Here is an 18423-nt window from a genome sequence, read left to right as displayed (position 1 = left end):
GCAAGGTTGTGGAGGACGGGGAAATGGTAATGCATGTAGAGGAACAGTACAGACACACAAGGAGGTTGCCCGTCAAGATGACAGAGCTCAGTTTTATGCCTTTCCGGGCAAGACCGAGCTGAGGGTCTGATGCAGTGATCACAAGTACGATTATTGTTGGTGACCGGATGGCTAATGTGTTGTTTGATCCAGGTTCTACTTATTCGTATGTGTTACACTGCTAAAAATATTGCAAAAGGAGACCTCAAAAATAGGTCGCTAAAAAGAGACCTCAGGAGGTCGCTATTTGCATCAGTAACTTTTTTTTAATTATCTCTTAACAGGAGAGACCTCGTGAGGTCAATTTCATAAAAAAAATCTCCCTAATTAATAATATATGTGACTTATTTTACTTTTTTTATTTTATAGTATGTTTTCGTATAAAATATGCGACCTCACGAGGTCACTATTTGTTAAAATAAAAAATACTAATTTAATTTTAGATACCTCGTGAGGTCTCAATTTATTAGTCAAATTTGTTAAATAATATTTTTAAATAAGAGACCTTGTGAGATCTCTTATTTTTATTAAATTAAAATAGGGGGCACTTTTAATTTAGCTCATCTTCTTTCCCGCTCTTCACCTAAAAGCTAAAAAAAAGCCCTAACTTGTCTCTTCCCCATAGCTTTACAGATGTGTAGCCTCCGGTTATCCTCAGTTAGAAGTTTGAGTTTTCACCATCCGTTCGAAGTGTTAGTTTTCACCATCGAAACTCCCTCGGTTTGAAGCCCAAGCTTTCGTCGTCGATTCAAATTCTCTGTGTCAATTTCTTTCTCTGCAAATAAAGGTGAATCTTTCAATCTTTAAACCAAGTTGTAACTATATTGTTTATTTATTGCAAGCATCCATCAATGCAGACTCTCTCTTTCAATTTACTACAAGATTAAGTAGAATTTGTGATTCTCTTTTCACTTCATGAACATATAATTAACTTTGGGTTTTACTCTTGTTCTATCTTAATGTCCTGTTTTGACTTCTCGTGATGATTAACATGAATGCTAGCAAGTTTTTATATCATATAATTTAGAAGAAGATACATGGGTATTAATGAATAAAGAAATAAAATCTGTTATGAAGATTTTGTATTATATTTTGAGATTATTATACTTTATATCTCACTCTAAATAACTCCTAATAATCATGTGTTGAATTTTGATTTAAATTTAGAACTAATATCATTTTGGTTCATGTCTCTGTATGTATTTTAGTTGTTTTTTAACCAGAGGAGAGGAAAGTTATATATATATATATATATATATATATACAGTATAGTCTATCGATATAAACCATCGTGCAATAATGAGCTAGGAAAGAAAAATTAAGAAACCATTGTACCCAGAAAGGTCCTTGACCCTTAATAGTGCATGTTGGCTTCATGTGATGCATCTGCTTTCATAGAAATATTGAACAACATATATGGTTGACATTGACTAAGTCATTTTAATTGCTGGTGTTCTATTGGATCTCCTTTAGAGCCATTGTTTCTTTCTGCAGATCCCGGCAGATCTTACTACTAGCCTTGCGGTCGACTTTTCCGGTTAGTTATAAATTCGTTATAAAAAAATAGATATGCTTTCTTTTTTGTTCTTTGTTTATGAGAAACTAAGATGACATATGGATCTACCTATTATTTTATTTGTTGTAGTAATGAGGAGAGGAAAGTTATATACATACTATAGCCTATAGATATAAACCATTGTGCAGTAATAAGGAGAGGACAGTTAAGAAACCAGAAACCATTGTGCCCAGAAGGGTCTTTGACCCTTCTGTAATAGTGCCACCTTTCTAATATTCTTTTAATGATGTATTCTATTTAGATTTATTTAGGGAAGGGGACATTATTTGTGACAAACTATTGAGAGAACTATGCCTTTGTAGTCACCAAAGATACATTTATTCATTTGCACAAGGCCTCGTTAAGCAATCCCTACTAGGATTGTTACAATTTGAATTTTAGTAAATTATTACATAATTTAGTGTTTGACAAATTTAAATTTTGTGATCTTTATGTAGATGGATCGTAGTTGGATGTATAATATGACTAATTTTGGTCGAATGGGACTAAGACCTGAATTTGTAGAAGGTGTCACTAGTTTTGTGGAGTATGCAAAGACACTAGAACCTTTTCAACGTAGTGGTATGATTAAGTGTCCTTGTAGTAAATGCCAATGTTTGAATTATGAAAAACCAGATATTGTTAAGCTTCATCTCTATCGAAATGGGTTTAAAAGAGAATACACAGTGTGGACTAGTCATGGAGAAATTGATAATAGTTTTGATGTATTTCAACATTATGTTCCTGGTGAAAGTAGTAGCGCAGTGAATTCTAATGCACAAAATTATGGAATGCATGACATGGTTCAGGATGTGTTTGGGGTGCATTCTGATTTTGAATCTGGTAATCAAGGTGAAGAAGCTCCTAATGTTTAATGTAAAATTTTCTTTGAACAATTGGAAGCTGCTAGTCGGCCTTTATATGAGGGGAGTCCACACTCGCAGTTGTCACTTGTTGTTAGATTATTAAGTATCAAATCAAATTGGAATGCTCCGCAAAGGGCAATGGACTCTGTGATTGACCTTATGCATGATTTAGTTGACCCAAAGCTAGAGATACCTGATAATTTCTATAAGGCAAAGAGGTTGGTATCAAAGTTAGGATTGTCATCGATGAGAATTCATTATTGTGAAAATGGTTGCATGTTATACTATAAGGGTGATATTGATCTAGAATCATGTAAGTTTTGTGGAAAATCTCGTTATAAGCAGACTCCTAGTGGGAAGAAAGTTCCTATTAAGGCGATGCATTACTTACCTCTTATACCAAGGTTAAAGAGGTTGTATGCATCTAATAGATCTGCTCCTCATATGAGATGGCACCATGAAAATAGAAGACCACCTGGTGTTATGTGCCATCCTTCCGATGGAGAGGCCTGGAAGCATTTTGATAGAACATATCCACAGTTTGCAGCCGAACCACGGAACATTAGATTGGGTTTATGTTCAGATCGATTCACGCCACATTCTGTTTCTACTGCACCATATTCTTGTTGGCCTGTATTTGTAACACCATATAATCTTCCACCTGAGATGTGCATGACCAGTCCATATATATTTCTCAATTGTGTCATTCCTGGCCCACAGAATCCAAAAGTCTTGATTAATGTATACTTGCAACCTTTGATTGATGAGTTGAAACAATTGTGGGTTCAAGGGGTTGAAACATTTGATGTGTCTCTTAAGCAAAATTTTAATTTGCGGGCTGCCTTAATGTGGACTATTAATGATTTTCCTGCGTATGGAATGTTGTCAGGGTGGATGACAGCGGGAAAGTTAGCTTGTCCTTGTTGTATGGAAAATACTAAATCATTCACTTTGAAACATGGTCGTAAAAATTCTTGGTTTGATTGTCATCGACAGTTCTTGCCAATAGATCATGAGTTTAGGAGTATGAAAAATGCATTCAGAAAGAATACTGTTGACCAAGGTTGTCCACCTCTAATCTTGACTGGAGAACAAGTTTGGGAGAGGGTTCAACAATTTCCAAAGGTTACAGAAGAACAACCGTACAAATTTGATGGATATGGTGTTGCACATAATTGGACAAAACAAAGCATATTCTGGGAGTTACCATATTGGAAGGATAATCTACTTCGACATAATCTTGATGTCATGCATATTGAAAAAAATTACTTTGATAATTTATTCAACACAGTAATGGATGTCAATGGCAAGACAAAAGATAATGTTAAAGCTAGAATGGACTTACCAGAATATTGTAGGCGAAAAGAGTTATGGTTGCAAGAGAAACAGAACAACAAGTTCTTCAAGCCTAAGGCTAGTTATTCATTTACATTGGATCAAAAGCGTAAAATATGTGAATGGGTCGAGCAACTTAAGATGCCTGATGGACATGCTTCAAATTTGGGAAAACGTGTCGATATGGAGCACGGAAAATTACATGGTATGAAAAGCCATGATTGCCATGTCTTCATGGAAACATTACTCCCCATTGCATTTAGTGGCTTGCCCGATAGAATTTGAAAACCTATGACTGAAATTAGTTTGTTCTTCAAGGACTTGTGTTCTAATACGTTAAGGGAAGACAACCTAGTTCAGATCGATCAGAATATTCCTATAATTACAAATAAGTTGGAGAAGATTCTTCCACCTGGATTTTTCGATGTGATGGAGCATCTTCCTGTACATCTGGTGCATAAAGCACGCCTCGGAGGTCCGGTTCAATATAGATGGATGTATCCATTTGAGAGGTAAGTGTTTAACTCTTAATATTTTTATATCAATATTTTATTAAAATCAATGATAATATAATATAATGTAGGACTATTGGAAAGTCTAAACGGGGCATGAAGCAAAAACATAGACTTGAAGGCTCAATGGTTGAATTCCATCTTGCTAGGGAGATAGCTGATTTTGGTTCTTATTACTTCAAAAGTAGTGTGTCATGCTTTCAAAATAGACCCAATCGCCATGACGATGGTGGTGAGACTATGAAGCCACTATCAATCTTCAATCAACCAGGCAAAGGTTCAAAAAAATGTACGAGGAGGAATCTTAGTGCCATGGAGTTTAAGTCTGCATCGACACATGTCTTGTTGAATTGCCCACAAGTTAAACCATTTCTTGAGTAAGTTGTTGTTTTTGCACTTAAATATGTAATTACAAGGTAAAACAACTAACTCAATATCCATCTTCTTTGACAGCTACTTTGTGCATTTATATGGCAATGAAAAAGTGTTTGACCATTTCTCAAAGTGGTTTCAAGATTACGTAAGTCTTATAATATTTTCATAATACTATCATTATTAAATAAATCTATATTTAATTGATAGCTAATTTCCTACTTTTCAAATATTTATAGATTTATGATACAAAAAATGGTCAATTTGACCAATTTTTGAAGGACCTTTCTTGGGGACCATCAAGATTTATTCATTGGACAAGTATCTTGTAAATGGTTTTACTTTCAATACTGAAGAATGCTCCAAATATAAAAAAAACTAACAATAGTAGAGTTTGGGTGAAAGGTGGTGATGGAAATCAAGATGGAGTTGATTATTATGGGGTACTCAAGGAGGTTTTGGAAATGGAGTATTCCGGTTGGCCTATAAAAAAATTGTATTGTTTAGATGCAAGTGGTTTGATCCAACCCCAAAAAGAGGTACGAGAGAAATCAAACAAATATAATATCATTGAAGTAAAGCACACAAGGGAGTATGAAGCATATGATCCTTTCATTATTGCACAAAATGTTAAGTAAGTGTACTATGCTCCTTATCCCTTGCGTCCAGATAAATTAGATTGGTGGGTGGTGATTAAAACCAAACCCATGGGTCGTGTGGAAGTTGAAAACGTGTTGGATGTTGCGTACCAGGATGATGATATATCAAGTGTTCACCATACCATGGATGTTGAATTAGAAAATGATTTAGAGCATCCTGATCACATATTAGAAGAGGTTGATATAGAACAAATAACAGATGAAGGGGCAAATGCATCAATTAATGAGGAAGAGTTGTTCGATGAAGAAGAATGGTCAGAAGAAGAGGATGAAGAAGAGGATGAGGATGAGGATGAATAGTAATTAGTATGTTGAGTTTATATATATATTTTACTTTAGTCTTCTTCTTAATTATTTTATATTGCATTACTAAATTGTTTCTCGATTCTCTGTTAAAGTGGATCCCCAATTTTTAAATTGTTTCAAAAGTAAGTATGTGGTCCTTGTACTTTTAGTTGTTAATTTAATTTATATGAGGTTATTTGGTAGTTTTTCATTGAATGCATAGCTTATTTATTAGGTGTATTTAGGTTGTCTTGATATGATTTAAATCACCTTGAGATCAACAAGATGTATGTGACCACCTATCTAATATATTAAAATGTTAGAGAGGATATACTTTAAGTTCCTTAACTTATATCTTCAACATTTTCGTTTCTTCATGTTGTTAATAGTACTTGTTGGCTTTAAATGTGCTTCTATAGTTTTAGAACTCAGCCATTTCTGACAGACGGCAGAACTGATCGCATATATGGGTGAGAATCAAACTAATACTTTGAGTTAGAGAGAAATTTTTTTTAAAAAGTTACAAGAGAGTATTGAATGGATGAAATTTGCAAGTGAGTATTCTGATTACCTATCTCTAACCAGCGTCTTGAACTGCTCTAAGAATTCTATATTGTATCTGTATCACCATTTGCTTTTTGATTTGGTAGATGTGTCTTGTTTATGTTACACATTTGATATCATCAACTTTGGTCCATGATAAATAGGGCCCTGAGCTTCAACCTAAACCATGATAACACTTGCATAATTGAACTAAATTCAAGGTAAATTGATAACACCTGAATTGAATTAAACTCAAGGTAAATGTTGTGATATCCTGTCTTACAATCCCCCAAGCAGCCTTGAAAAACCCTCTCCATAAAAAGAAATTAATCTTTATAGGCAGCCCTTTAGTCTATATATAGTCAAATATCTGTATTTTCTCCTGTTTCCGTCTTAATTCATTCCATGCTGATTTGACTGTGAACTTTCCATTTGAATTTCCCATCCACCATGATGTCTCATTATCTACATTGACTAGTTGTGGACTGATGTTATCAAGTATATGCTCCGTTAAGTCCGTAAACTGCTTGCTTGACTTCTTCCAGGTCTGGTAGTTTTGTAAGGAAATCATTCTGCTCAATGGTGACTAAGGCTGGAATGTTTTGTAACATATCATAGTTGGTTGGCATGTTGTGTCAAAGAATAGTTTTGAGAAAGTCAAAAATAAAATGAATCACTCATTTCTTTATAGTTTACTTTTCATTGAAGGCATGCTTGCTGCTTCAACTTTGGCAATCTAGTAATTCCCTTATCAACTTGAAAATGATAGATTCCTACTGGAATTAGCACTGTCTTGTAATTCCCTTGCAGTTGAGTGCTTTCCTTTTTCTTTGCTCAGTCAAACTAAATATGGACATTGGACATAGTCACAGAAACAACAATATAATGCCAAAAAGGTCTCTGAATATTAGCAACAAGGGGAGAATGAATCTCCATCCTAGGAATAAAATGATGTTAATTAAGAGAAGCTACTCCTCACACCCCACCAACCCCTAGTTCACTTATTTTGCGTTTCAGCTTTCCCTTTTCAAGATGAAATTTACTTATTTTTTCTTTGAAGTTGTTCTTATTTGATAGATGAAATGACATAACAAACATTCATGAACATAACAAAACACACCAGTAGTTAATTCAATTTCAGCTTTAGTTAATTTTTATTGAGACTTTACTTGTTACGTAAATTTCTAACCTTATTTGACTTGAATGTTTTTGTTACTTAGATGGCAGGTGGTAATAAGAATAAAAATATTGATAATGCCCCCAAAAAGGAAAAAAAGAAGGATGGTATGATTAGTAGACGACCGACAGGGATACGTATAAGATCAGACTCCACAAATTATCTCCCATCAAGAGACACACTGATACATTGCTATTCTAAGCAGACCGAGCCTTATAGTCGGGTGCCTCCACATATTAATCATCTGTCGACCTATATGCATCCACCATTGGAATATACTCAGCCGCCCCCCCACGTACTTGTGCCCACATCAGGGTACAGTGTTTTGACTCCAGAGGCTAACCGACCAACATCTAGTGACTCTCGCACAGTTACTCACAACCCTATAGACTCACAACCTTCATCATCATCTTCTTCACAACTTGGAATGTCCAGTCTTCGCCTTCAAGGTAATGGTTCGGAGCCTAACACTCCTACCACAGATCAGTCAGCTACACCTGGTCGGGTCCTTACACAAGTTGGCGTGAGAGATATGCACAATAGACTTATCATCGAGCCTGACAGCTATACGTAAGATTTTATTTTTTACAAAATATCCTATGTTTATGATTGTCTCATTTAATTGTCTTTGTTTAAACCTGTAACTGTTAAAAATTTGTATTACAGTTTCAATCCAGATGATGTTGTGGGGATCATTTCTCAAGCAATCAAAGATCTCTATAGAGATGCTTTTCCGACTTGGGGAAAGATGCCAAGCAATCTCAAGAGACAAAAATTTTTGGAGTTTAGAGTATATTAAAATTTATTGCTTTAAACTATTTAAATACTTGTCTTCAATAATACTTATTAATTGAAAATTTTATGGTTTCATTGTAGAAAAAATGTGCTTGGCGTCCAGAATATGAGACCAAAATTTGTGCAAACTTTCACAAGAAAGTTGCACGTGTTCTCGCTAGTTTGTTGATGAAAGCTCGTAAAAAGAATAAGAATCCTCGGTGGATTCTACCGGAGGATTGGAAAAAATTACTTGTGCATTGGGTGAACGATCCAAGATTTAAGCAAATGAGTGAGATTGGTAAGAAGGCTAGATCATCTACTAAGGGTGGTTCTCTACACACAAGTGGGGCTCAAAGTCAAGGAAGTGTGAGGAGGAAATTGGTATGAATCATTTTTCTTAATTTTTTTTTATGTATTTTAGGTATTAATATTTATTACTCTTGATTATAACTTAATTAGTTTTATATGTAGGAAAAGGAACTAGGAAGACCGGTAACCCAGGCTGATGCATTCAAGGCAACACACATAAGAAAGAAGAAAAATCCGGAAGATCCAGACGTGTGGGTTGAGCCACGAGCTGAATTGACCTATGTAAGCCTCTAATTTAAAATAATAGTTACTTATTTTCTAAATTTATAGTCTAATAATAATACCATTCAATTTAGAATCGATATCTTCAAGCTTTGGAGGATTTACGATAAACTCAGCCAGAAGAAAATTGAGGTATGCCACTTAGTCAAGAACAGGCTGAGAGAGTGTGGCTAGACTTGATTGGTGGGCCGAGTAGATATGGGTATGCCTATGGCATGCCTCAACAAACCTTTCGTGAATATCATTCTGAGTTTGAAGGCTTAAGTAGTTCCTATGATAATGAATCGATGAAGAAAAATTTGGCTATGGAGCAAAACATAGCCGAGCTATCTAGCCAAGTCGAAGACTTGCGGGCGAGGGAAAGGCGGAGGGACATAGAGTATGTAGGTCTTAAGGCTCAATTAGATGCATTACTTGCTTCAGGAGGGATTCCCCCTTGTTCCAATGATGTCACTTTCCCTCCTCGACCCTCCCAGCCTCAACCTACTCGATATCCAGTATATGGTCAACAAAGAAATATGACAGATGAGTCTAGTAGTGATGAAGAAGATTAGGATCATGTGGCAAACACACTACCGCATTAGTGAAGTTTAGAGTTGTAATAGATAATCTAAGTTCTTTACTTTATGACTGTTTTATGGAACTTATTTGTTTTGTGAATGCATGATAACATTGAAATCCTATTATATAACTTATGGATTTTATGGTTTTTCTTTCAATTTCGAATTACGTTGAAGGTGAGTTGCACATTGTGTTGATAAGAGAATATTTATTAAATGTATTGTATCAGTTGATTGTTGAAAGCTTGATTTAGCTAATTAGAAATGTATTGAATTAATATGACAGGTGATGAGCAGCTGCAAAAACAGATACAAACAGCCAGTTTTTTTCTAGGAAAAGAGACCTCATGAGGTCACTTTTTTACATTTTATTTTTAAGAAATTTCATAAAAGAGACCTCATGAGGTCTCTTTCTGGCAGTTTATTTTTTAGAAATACAGTAAAGAGACTTCACGAGGTCTCTTTCCTGCAGTTTATATTTTAGAAATGCAGTAAAGAAGGTCATATAGCGGCCTCGTGAGGTCGACTTTTGAATTTGTTTTTTATTTCTTTCATAAAAGAGACCTCATGAGGTCGCTTTTTATTTTTTATATTTTAATTAAATCAACATCATAAGGTCTCCATTTAGAAATTTTAAAAAATTCTATAAAGAGAATGGACCTCACGAGGTCTCTTTTTTTTAAATATAAAATAAAAATAAATAATATAATAGTGACCTCATGAGGCCACGTTTATTAAAAATAAAACAAAAGTAAATTATAAAATTGCGACCTAATGAGGTCTCTTTTTTAAAAAATTTGGAAAATTTATTGGCGGCCTCGTGAGGTCTCTATTTCGCGACCTCATGAGGTCTCTACACAAAAGTCACCTACATTATAGCGACCTACCGTTGAGGTCTCTTTTTTGGTCTCTTTTTTCAGAAAAGAGACCTCATGAGGTCTCTTTTTTAAGTCTTTTTTTGCAGTTTTTTTAGTAGTGTTAGTTCAATTGATTTGATGTGACTTGTGATATACTTGATGCCCCCATCTGTGTTTCTACCCCAATTAAAGAGTCAATCATAGTCACCCCTGTATATCGTGTTGTCCTGTTGTGTTTATGAATTTTCAGATTTGGGGTTTATTTGATTATGTTGGATATGACTGACTTGATATGGTCTTAGGCATTACTTGGTTGTTCCCCTATTATGTTGTGCTTAATGGTAATACTAAGTATGTAACTCTAGAGATCCCAGGTAGGGAAAGGTTAGAGTGGGAAGGGGGTAAAGGCCTAAGTCAGCTAAGGTCATATCTTTCGTGCGGGTAGGAAACTGGTGGGGCAGAATTGTTTGGCATAATTAGCTCATATTCGGGATGTTGAGGTCGAATTTCCCTCTATTGAGTCTATTCATGTGGTGTCAGAATTGAGAGAGCTTAAAGCTCAAATCCAAGAGCTTCTTGATTAAGGTTTCATCCCTCCTAGTGCTTCTCCATGGGGTGTTCCTGTTTTGTTTGTTAAGAACAAGGATGGTAGTACGAGGACCAGTGATTTTATCTTAAGACATAAAGGAATGGATTGATATCGGAATGACCAGTGTATGAATAAAGAAAGTCCCATTGAGTATATTGGGTGAAGAAAATTGAAGTATTTTAGTAAGAAGGTACGTATAAAATTGGGTTAGTCCTTTGAATTTGATGAGTTTACCTGAGTTTGAGGCGTCGTGTTGATGAAAAGGTTGACTTCGTTGTGATAGTCAAGGCTGACTGAGCGTAATGGTAATGAGAGTTAGTGATGGATTGTGACGAGATGCAACTATATAATAAAATTATTGGGTAAGTGAATTTTTGTATAGTAATTACAACTTGCGAGTATCTAAGGTTGTGGTTTTCTAATATATGGTGAGTAACGTGGTTGTATGAAAAATTTTAAGAGATGGTGGGACACCACTTGAATAGAATTTAAAAGTGCTAGAGTCGTAATGAAGAAAATAGTGGGATGTAGTACAGCCATGAGAAAGAGGCGAGAGCAAGAGTATTCTATTTGATTGCAAAGGCTGAAGAGATATTTTCAAACGGTAGATAATTGGGTTCAGAGACGCGTGAATTCATTCGTTTTGTTGTGGCTATGGTAATAGTGTCACAAGTCGTCAGACTGGTTAAAAACTATTGGAAAGGACTTGAGAAAGGAGTGTACAGACATTAGCTCAAGTGTGATGATAAGTGCTTTGTATTTGTTTTAAGTTTAGTAATGAGTACGATTGAATTGTTAGGGAAAGATATTGTAAGATCGATGGAGATGCGATCAATGATAAACGAAGATCCGTGAATTCATAAAAAAATCTTCAAGGTACAATCTAATGTTGATAGAGAAGGGGATTGTGTTATACGGTTAAATTTACAATTCAGATTTTTCATTGTGTGTCTACATTCGTAGTGATATATTTTGTCAAGGTATGAATTTGTAAGGCGAGAAATGATCAATTGTATCAGGTATTGAATCTTTGAAAGGACTTATACCTGGGTTGAGTTGTAAAGTTTATTACTTTTGATTGTTAAAGTATCTAAGAAAGGTTTTCATTTAAAAAACATTGGTTATAGTAAGGTAAATGGTCGGAGTGTTCATAATGATCGTTAGTATTGAGAGTGTGGGCTTCAGTGGAATGGTGTGAAGAGTATGTGCAGCCAACTCAATGGAAATGACTGGTATTGATGCTTCAGATGAAAACCTTTGGTGTTATTCCGTAAAATTCCTATGTGATCATCTATTTAGTTTTGTACATGGTAGTGAGTATGTTTCACTAGCTATGATTACGTGTGTTTTCACTTTTGGGGGTGGATCCCTGTCATGGATACCAATCCTGTGATGTTCCCTTGATGAAGTGGGAAGATTGGGAAGATTTGGTTTATTTCAAATGACATATTTGGTGGTCTTGGAGTTGTTAAATTATTTAGTGGTTCTACATGTACCATCTTGCTTATGAGAATTTATAGAAGAGCTACCATGCGAATTTATGGTTGTCCGACAATGTTAATACTCATCTTGTCATCTAGTTCATCTATCGATTATGTGTGGTTGAAAGTGGGATCATTGGGTCTAACTCTGTTGTTCTTACGAGGTAATCTACAATTTCTAAATCTAGCATTTTGATATTGTTGTTGGAGTGCTTGTATGCTTGGACATATCTATCGATGAGTATCTGATTTCTAAAGACCAAAATTTTTATAACTTAAACTCATGGGAAATTGGGTTGTGAGATGGAGATGTTGATAAGAACTATGATGGTTTGGGTATTATGATGGTGTGTTGGTTGGTTCAGGTTCACGTCTAATTGTGGCGAGTTTTGATTTAGGATTTTATCATGGTTCTGTGAGAAAAGATTTGTCCTAATGTTTGTGTCAAAGTAATTGATAACATGTTGCAGACATGTGTACGACCAACTTTGGTGTTTATTGGGAATATCTTTGTTGTTAGCTAAGTGTACATACAACAATAATTATCACTCGAGTATAGTGATGACTTCATTGAGGCCTTGTATGTGAGGATGTGTAGGTATTCAATTTGGTTGGTTTGGGGACGGAGATTATATCATAAAGTGAGACTCAGTATTGTTAAACAAGACTTCGGTATGAAGAAGAACCGGCTGAAATTCTTGATCACGATGTCCGGAAGCTAAGGACATATGAGACAAGTATCCCAGTAATTCGACGTTTCAGATACTACTCTACCTTTATTTTAGCCAGTTGATCACTCGGGGATGAGTGATGGGTAAATTGGTATCTATTGTAATGACCTGACTCCGCCGTTATGGAAAAGCCAATGGGAAAAGAATTGGGGCTAGAAAACTTTTCCGTAGTAACTTGAGATCTCCTAGCCTAGTCCAGATTTGGATGAAATCGGAGTCAGGCGAGTCTAGAGAAATTTAGTAACAATTGGGTGATCTAATTATTATTTTGATCATATGAGTAGATAGCTAAGACGTTAAGGAACCCGTATGACTTTACGGAATTGACTTCGGGAGAGTAGAACTCCCAAAACTGATTTTAGCGTGAACGGGTACGTTCTGAGTGTCATGGGATGAAAGTGTGTTGTGAAATGGGGCATAAAATTTCAAGTTCTCTTTCCTAATGAATTGGCTTCCCACAATGAGGTAGTGTTGGAATTTTGTTTTAAATAAAATTGATGGAGTAATAAATATTTTAGATGAAGAAATGTCTTTTGAATGAAAAAAAAAATGTGTCCTTTCATTCTTTGGTTATCACTCATTTATTTAAATCCAACTTTTTGTAATTTCTAGTGTATATTTTTACCAACAATGTTTCTTTACTAAATTTTTCAAAAGACAATTTCTTCTTCGACCTTCTGAAAAAAAATTAAGTTCAAATTCTTGCTTATTAATAATATTTCTTTATTGTTTGCTTAATGCAAAAATTCATATATCCACTAAATTTATTTACGTACAATCCCATACAATCTCACAGAAGAGAGGGAGAAAATATTGTTCTAGTTTTACACGTATTTCAAATCTTCAATTCTCTGAATTCTTTATTTATATTATCAACTCTTCGTCTTTCCGTTCCTTTTTTTTTTTCTGTTCTTGATATATGTTTGCCAATAATAGGTACTTCAGCCAAATCAAAATTCTTCACCAATAACATCATTATTTATATTGTCAAATCTTCGTCTTTCTGTTCTTCGTATAATTTTTTGTTCTTGATATATGTTTTCCAACAACTAATTCAACCAAATCATAACTCTTCACCAATAACATCATTATTTATAACAAATGGGGACTTTGAAACAAGGATGGAGCTAGCTTTAGTTACGAGTTTAGCAGAATCTAATACATTTGGCTCAACCCCATATTTATAATAAAAGATTATTTATGTCTCGTTATCTAAAATACATTAATCAAGGATTATAGTTCAGAATCCATAAATAAAAAATCTTAAATTTACCTTTCTCTAAAAAGCAAGTTGTAGGGTCGATTCTAAAGGGTAGAATATGAGGGATGTGTCTTAGACCCCAAATTTAAGGGCCCCTATCTTTTTTTTAGCAATCATAAAATTATATGTTTTCTTTAAGAGTACTATCTGTAGAAAAACTTTTTAAGAAAAATCATTGAAAAGGAAAGAATATTTTTTAAATTCAAAAAATCTATATAGTAATATTTGACTTGCTTAATATTTTAGGTGAACTTTTTTATAATTAAAATTAATAAAATCTTATCTAAAATTAACAATTTCTCGAGAAATATTATATTGATATCCACACACCTTCAAAGTGTTTTGGAAATTAAACTATATATATTTTAGTGTCAACTAGGCCATGAACAGTGAGGCATCTACCTGATATGCAAAGCACGAACTTCTCTCAATGGTCGTCTGCGTTATTTAAGTTTATAGACAAGTTGTTACAATTATATATACAAAATTATATTTTTTATATAGTTCTAATCTTATCCTCCTTTTTTTTCAAGAATTAGACTTTAGTACTAGTATATCTATAGTTCCCACTTGTATTGTTTTTGGAGTTAAAATAAAAATAAAAATCTAAACTATCATATTTTCACGAGTTTCATATTTTAACTATCAATTGTTCTATTTAGCAATCTAAACTATCACTCCCTTGTATTACAACACACTTCGATGTTGAGTTGACCTACACGCGCCTGTTGTCCAGTGGGAACAATATTTGGCCAACTCAGAATTGAGATGTGTTTTTAATATAAGGGAGTGATAGTTTAGATAGGTAAAAGATAACAATGGATGGTTAAGATATGAAACTCAAAATAAATAAACCATAAACTCTTGTTTTTATTACATCTCTCTATTTAGAAATGAACTTCAAATTTCTCATTTTAAACATAATTACATGATTTTGTAGCCACATTAAAATGTTTATGGATGTTTCAGGTTATAGGTTTCGAAAGCCTGTCTTTCTTTCTTAAACTATGTAACCGGCCAAACACCATCGCAATCGAGGGGTCTTCAACACCTTATACTATTTTAAAGCTTAGGAATTCAAAAGAACTATCTAACATGACAAGAAATTTGATACCTTCTATAACAATTTCAAGTGGATTTCCAAAATGTATATTCTCCCTTCGTTTAAAAAAATGATTTACTTTCCTTTTTATTCTGTTTAAAAAAGAATAACTCCTTTCTTTTTTTGACAACACTTTATTTTCAACTTTCTACCTGACATGTTTAATTAAAACCACAAAGATTAGAAAAACATTTTGGTACATTTGACGCAACTTTAATTTAGAACCACAAGATTGAAAAATTCTATTTTTCTTAAACTTCGTATCAAGTCAAACTAGGTCATCATTCTTTTTGAAACAGTGGGAGTATTATCTATCTATCTATATATATATATATATATATATATATATGTGTGTGTGTGTGTGTGTGTGTGTGTGTGTGTGTGTGTGTGTGTGTGTGATGAGGGAAAATATAGCTATATCACTTCAAATAAAAACTAGCTAAACCTAAAGTATAACAAGATGGCTTTTCTTGCCTTTATGCTTCTTGTTCTACCTATGTTAGCTATGTCAATAGAGAACACAAACATGATGAGCAACAACATAGCAAAGCCTGGCTGCCAAACAAAATGTGGGAGCTTGACTGTTCCTTATCCATTGTATTGGTATAGATGATGGTTGCTCTATACATCCTAAATTTGACATATGGTGCAACACTTCCTCGAACCCTCCTATTGCCTATCTCAACACCGGAGCCACGAATGTACTCAACATAACAACTAAACCAATGGAGGTCATCGACATATCAACAGCCAAATACGTATTAGAAACGTGTTGGCAAGCAAATGTTATGAAGAAAATGGTGAACTATCTGCTCAACAACTTGTGTTTCTCAATACAGGAGTGTCGTTTTTCACGTTATCTGAGAATGATAACAAGTTGATTCTTATAGGATGTGATGATTTGGCTATGGTTTTTGGTTTTTCGTTATATGAAGGGAAGAATTTCAGCACTGGTTGTATGACAACTTGTTCAAGAGGTCAGGATGTGAGCAATAATGGGACATGTTCCAGGATTGGTTGTTGTCAAGCCGCGATCCCTAAGGGGTTGACGACTTATTTAGGTTTTGTAAATAGCCCCGGAAACCACACTAATGTATGGTCCTTTAACCCTTGTAGCTACGCGTTCCTTGGCGATCATGAAAAGTTCACATTTAGGGGTACATCAGACTTCATGGACCCAAACTTTGTGGACAGAATAGTGAATGATGTTCCTATTGTGATTGACTGGGTAATTGAGACTAAAAATTGCAGTGTGGTTAGAAACTCAACAACTTATTCATGTATGGAACATAGTCTATGTATTAATTCTGAAAGTGGACGTGGAGGTTATCGTTGCATTTGTGAGGAAGGATATGACGGAAATCCTTATCTTAGTCCAGGCTGTCAAAGTTTGTGTGACCATCTCATCAAAAAGCTTAAACTGTTAGAAAGAGTCAAGCACGTGCTTTCAGGAGTTTTGTCTGCTCTAATATCATATTGAACTGTGTGACCATCTCATCTAAAAGCTTAAGTTGTCAGAGGTACATTAAATTTCTGATGAACTAATTTGAGCATTCTTGTAACAGATATCGATGAATGTGCAACGAGACCTTGTGATGGAATTTGCAAAAACACTCCAGGAGGGTTTGAGTGTTCGTGCCCGAAGGGATATTTTGGCGATGGAAAGAAGGGACGTGGTTGCCAGAAGGAGCATGATTTCCCCATCTTAAAGTTATCTCTTAGTATGTAAACACAATTACAATGGCATGAAGTTTCAATTTGTCAAACCAATATGGTTTGAAATTATAGAACCAAGCTTAAAATGATTTAGGTAGTTTTAGTCTTTAATTATCTTAGTCAATAAGCATATCACTATAATAGGGAGATTTTACAGTTACCAGTACATGTGGAGAGGAGACTCTCCAAACTTATATAATCAACATAAACTATCTTTAACATAGGAAAAAACTCAAATATGTCATCAAACTTTCAGAAAAGATTCATCTATGCCATCGGTTAAAAGTTTGGTTCATTTATGTCATTTCTGTTTGAGAAAGAAGGTTCATTCATGCCATTATTTGTTAACGGAAAACAGTTCCAATTTTGCAAAATTATTTTTTTACATGGTCAATTATGATTTGGTCACGTCACTAATTAAATCATTTTTTTAAAGGGAAAAAGTTTAAATATGTCATCAAACTTTGAAAAAAGGCACATCTATGTCATCAGTTAAAAGTTTGGTTCATCTATGTCATTTCAGTTAACAGATAATGACATGGATGAGCCTTTCTCAAGTGGAAATGACATAGATGAACCAAACTTTTAACGGATGATATCAATGAGTCTTTTCTCAAAATTCGATGGCGTATTTGAGCCTTTCTCAAAAATAAAAAACCCCTCTTTTGAGACATAATTCCTCACACACTATTCCTTAGATACACAACTTATTTACCATATTTTTTAAATTTTTCCACCATTTGAAAAAATTACAAAAATCCTTACTCCCTCCTATTCTCGGATATATCACTTTACGCGATGTATCGGCGGATATATCATTTTACGCAATGTATCGGTCGGATACATCATTTAACGCGATGTATCGAGACATTGAGTGATGTATCCGATCAAGACGCAATGTATCGGAATGTTAGCAATGTATCTGAAATTGGGACGTGATGTATATTGGGTATGTTTTGTAATTTGGAAAAGAATAGAGATATGATGTAATTAGCTCTTAACACTATGAGATTTACGTAAAAATCCCTAATGTTAATATGAGAAAATAAAGTCTCTTCTTTTTGTTAGGAGAAAAAAAAAACATGTTCCCAATATATATTTTTTTTGACATTCTATTATATATTGATCAAAATAGAAGAGTTTATAAATGAAGTCGTAATACTAACTCAGATTAACCACAAGAATGTGGTGAAATTGTTGGGGTGCCTTTATTAGTCTACGAATACATATCTCATGGTACACTTGACCATCATATACATACCAATAACGGAGAAATGACTTGGCTTTCTTTCCAAAATCGGTTTAGAATCAGCAGATGCTTTTAGTTATCTACATTATGCAGCTTCTATCTTACATAGAGACATCAAATCCGCTAATTAATATTCTATTAGATGATTATTATACAACAAAAAATG

At 34.3% G+C, this 18423-nt stretch overlaps 2 protein-coding genes and 1 pseudogene across 2 annotated transcripts; all 3 read left to right on the top strand.

The window, feature by feature from the left end:
- Positions 1 to 2598: 2598 nt before the first annotated feature.
- LOC125837734 (uncharacterized) lies at positions 2599 to 4080 on the top strand. The gene has a single exon (XM_049516810.1). It carries the CDS (start codon positions 2599 to 2601, stop codon positions 4078 to 4080), a length of 1482 nt encoding a protein of 493 aa, XP_049372767.1.
- Positions 4081 to 7599: 3519 nt separating this feature from the next.
- On the top strand, positions 7600 to 9295 carry LOC125837733 (uncharacterized; annotated as a pseudogene).
- Positions 9296 to 15752: 6457 nt separating this feature from the next.
- LOC125837732 (wall-associated receptor kinase 2-like) lies at positions 15753 to 17001 on the top strand. Its single transcript, XM_049516809.1, has 3 exons — positions 15753 to 15895; positions 16043 to 16733; positions 16858 to 17001. Exons 1-3 carry the CDS (start codon positions 15753 to 15755, stop codon positions 16999 to 17001), a joined length of 978 nt encoding a protein of 325 aa, XP_049372766.1.
- The last annotated feature ends 1422 nt before the right edge of the window (positions 17002 to 18423 follow it).

Source organism: Solanum verrucosum, unplaced genomic scaffold (genome assembly GCF_900185275.1).
Source record: "Solanum verrucosum unplaced genomic scaffold, falcon-dt-bn FXZP01000029.1, whole genome shotgun sequence".
Taxonomy (NCBI): domain Eukaryota; kingdom Viridiplantae; phylum Streptophyta; class Magnoliopsida; order Solanales; family Solanaceae; genus Solanum; species Solanum verrucosum.
Note: the sequence above shows the minus strand (reverse complement) of the source record. Positions and strands in the feature narration are given on the sequence as shown.

Bases quoted from the DNA above. Each gene is read 5' to 3' on its own strand.
- LOC125837734 (XM_049516810.1), top strand. From the start codon at position 2,599: ATGGACTCTGTGATTGACCTTATGCATGATTTAGTTGACCCAAAGCTA.
- LOC125837732 (XM_049516809.1), top strand. From the start codon at position 15,753: ATGGCTTTTCTTGCCTTTATGCTTCTTGTTCTACCTATGTTAGCTATG. The intron at 15,896-16,042 runs GTATAGATGATG...ACATATCAACAG, and splicing joins GTTCCTTATCCATTGTATTG to CCAAATACGTATTAGAAACG. The intron at 16,734-16,857 runs GTGCTTTCAGGA...TTCTTGTAACAG, and splicing joins TGTTAGAAAGAGTCAAGCAC to ATATCGATGAATGTGCAACG.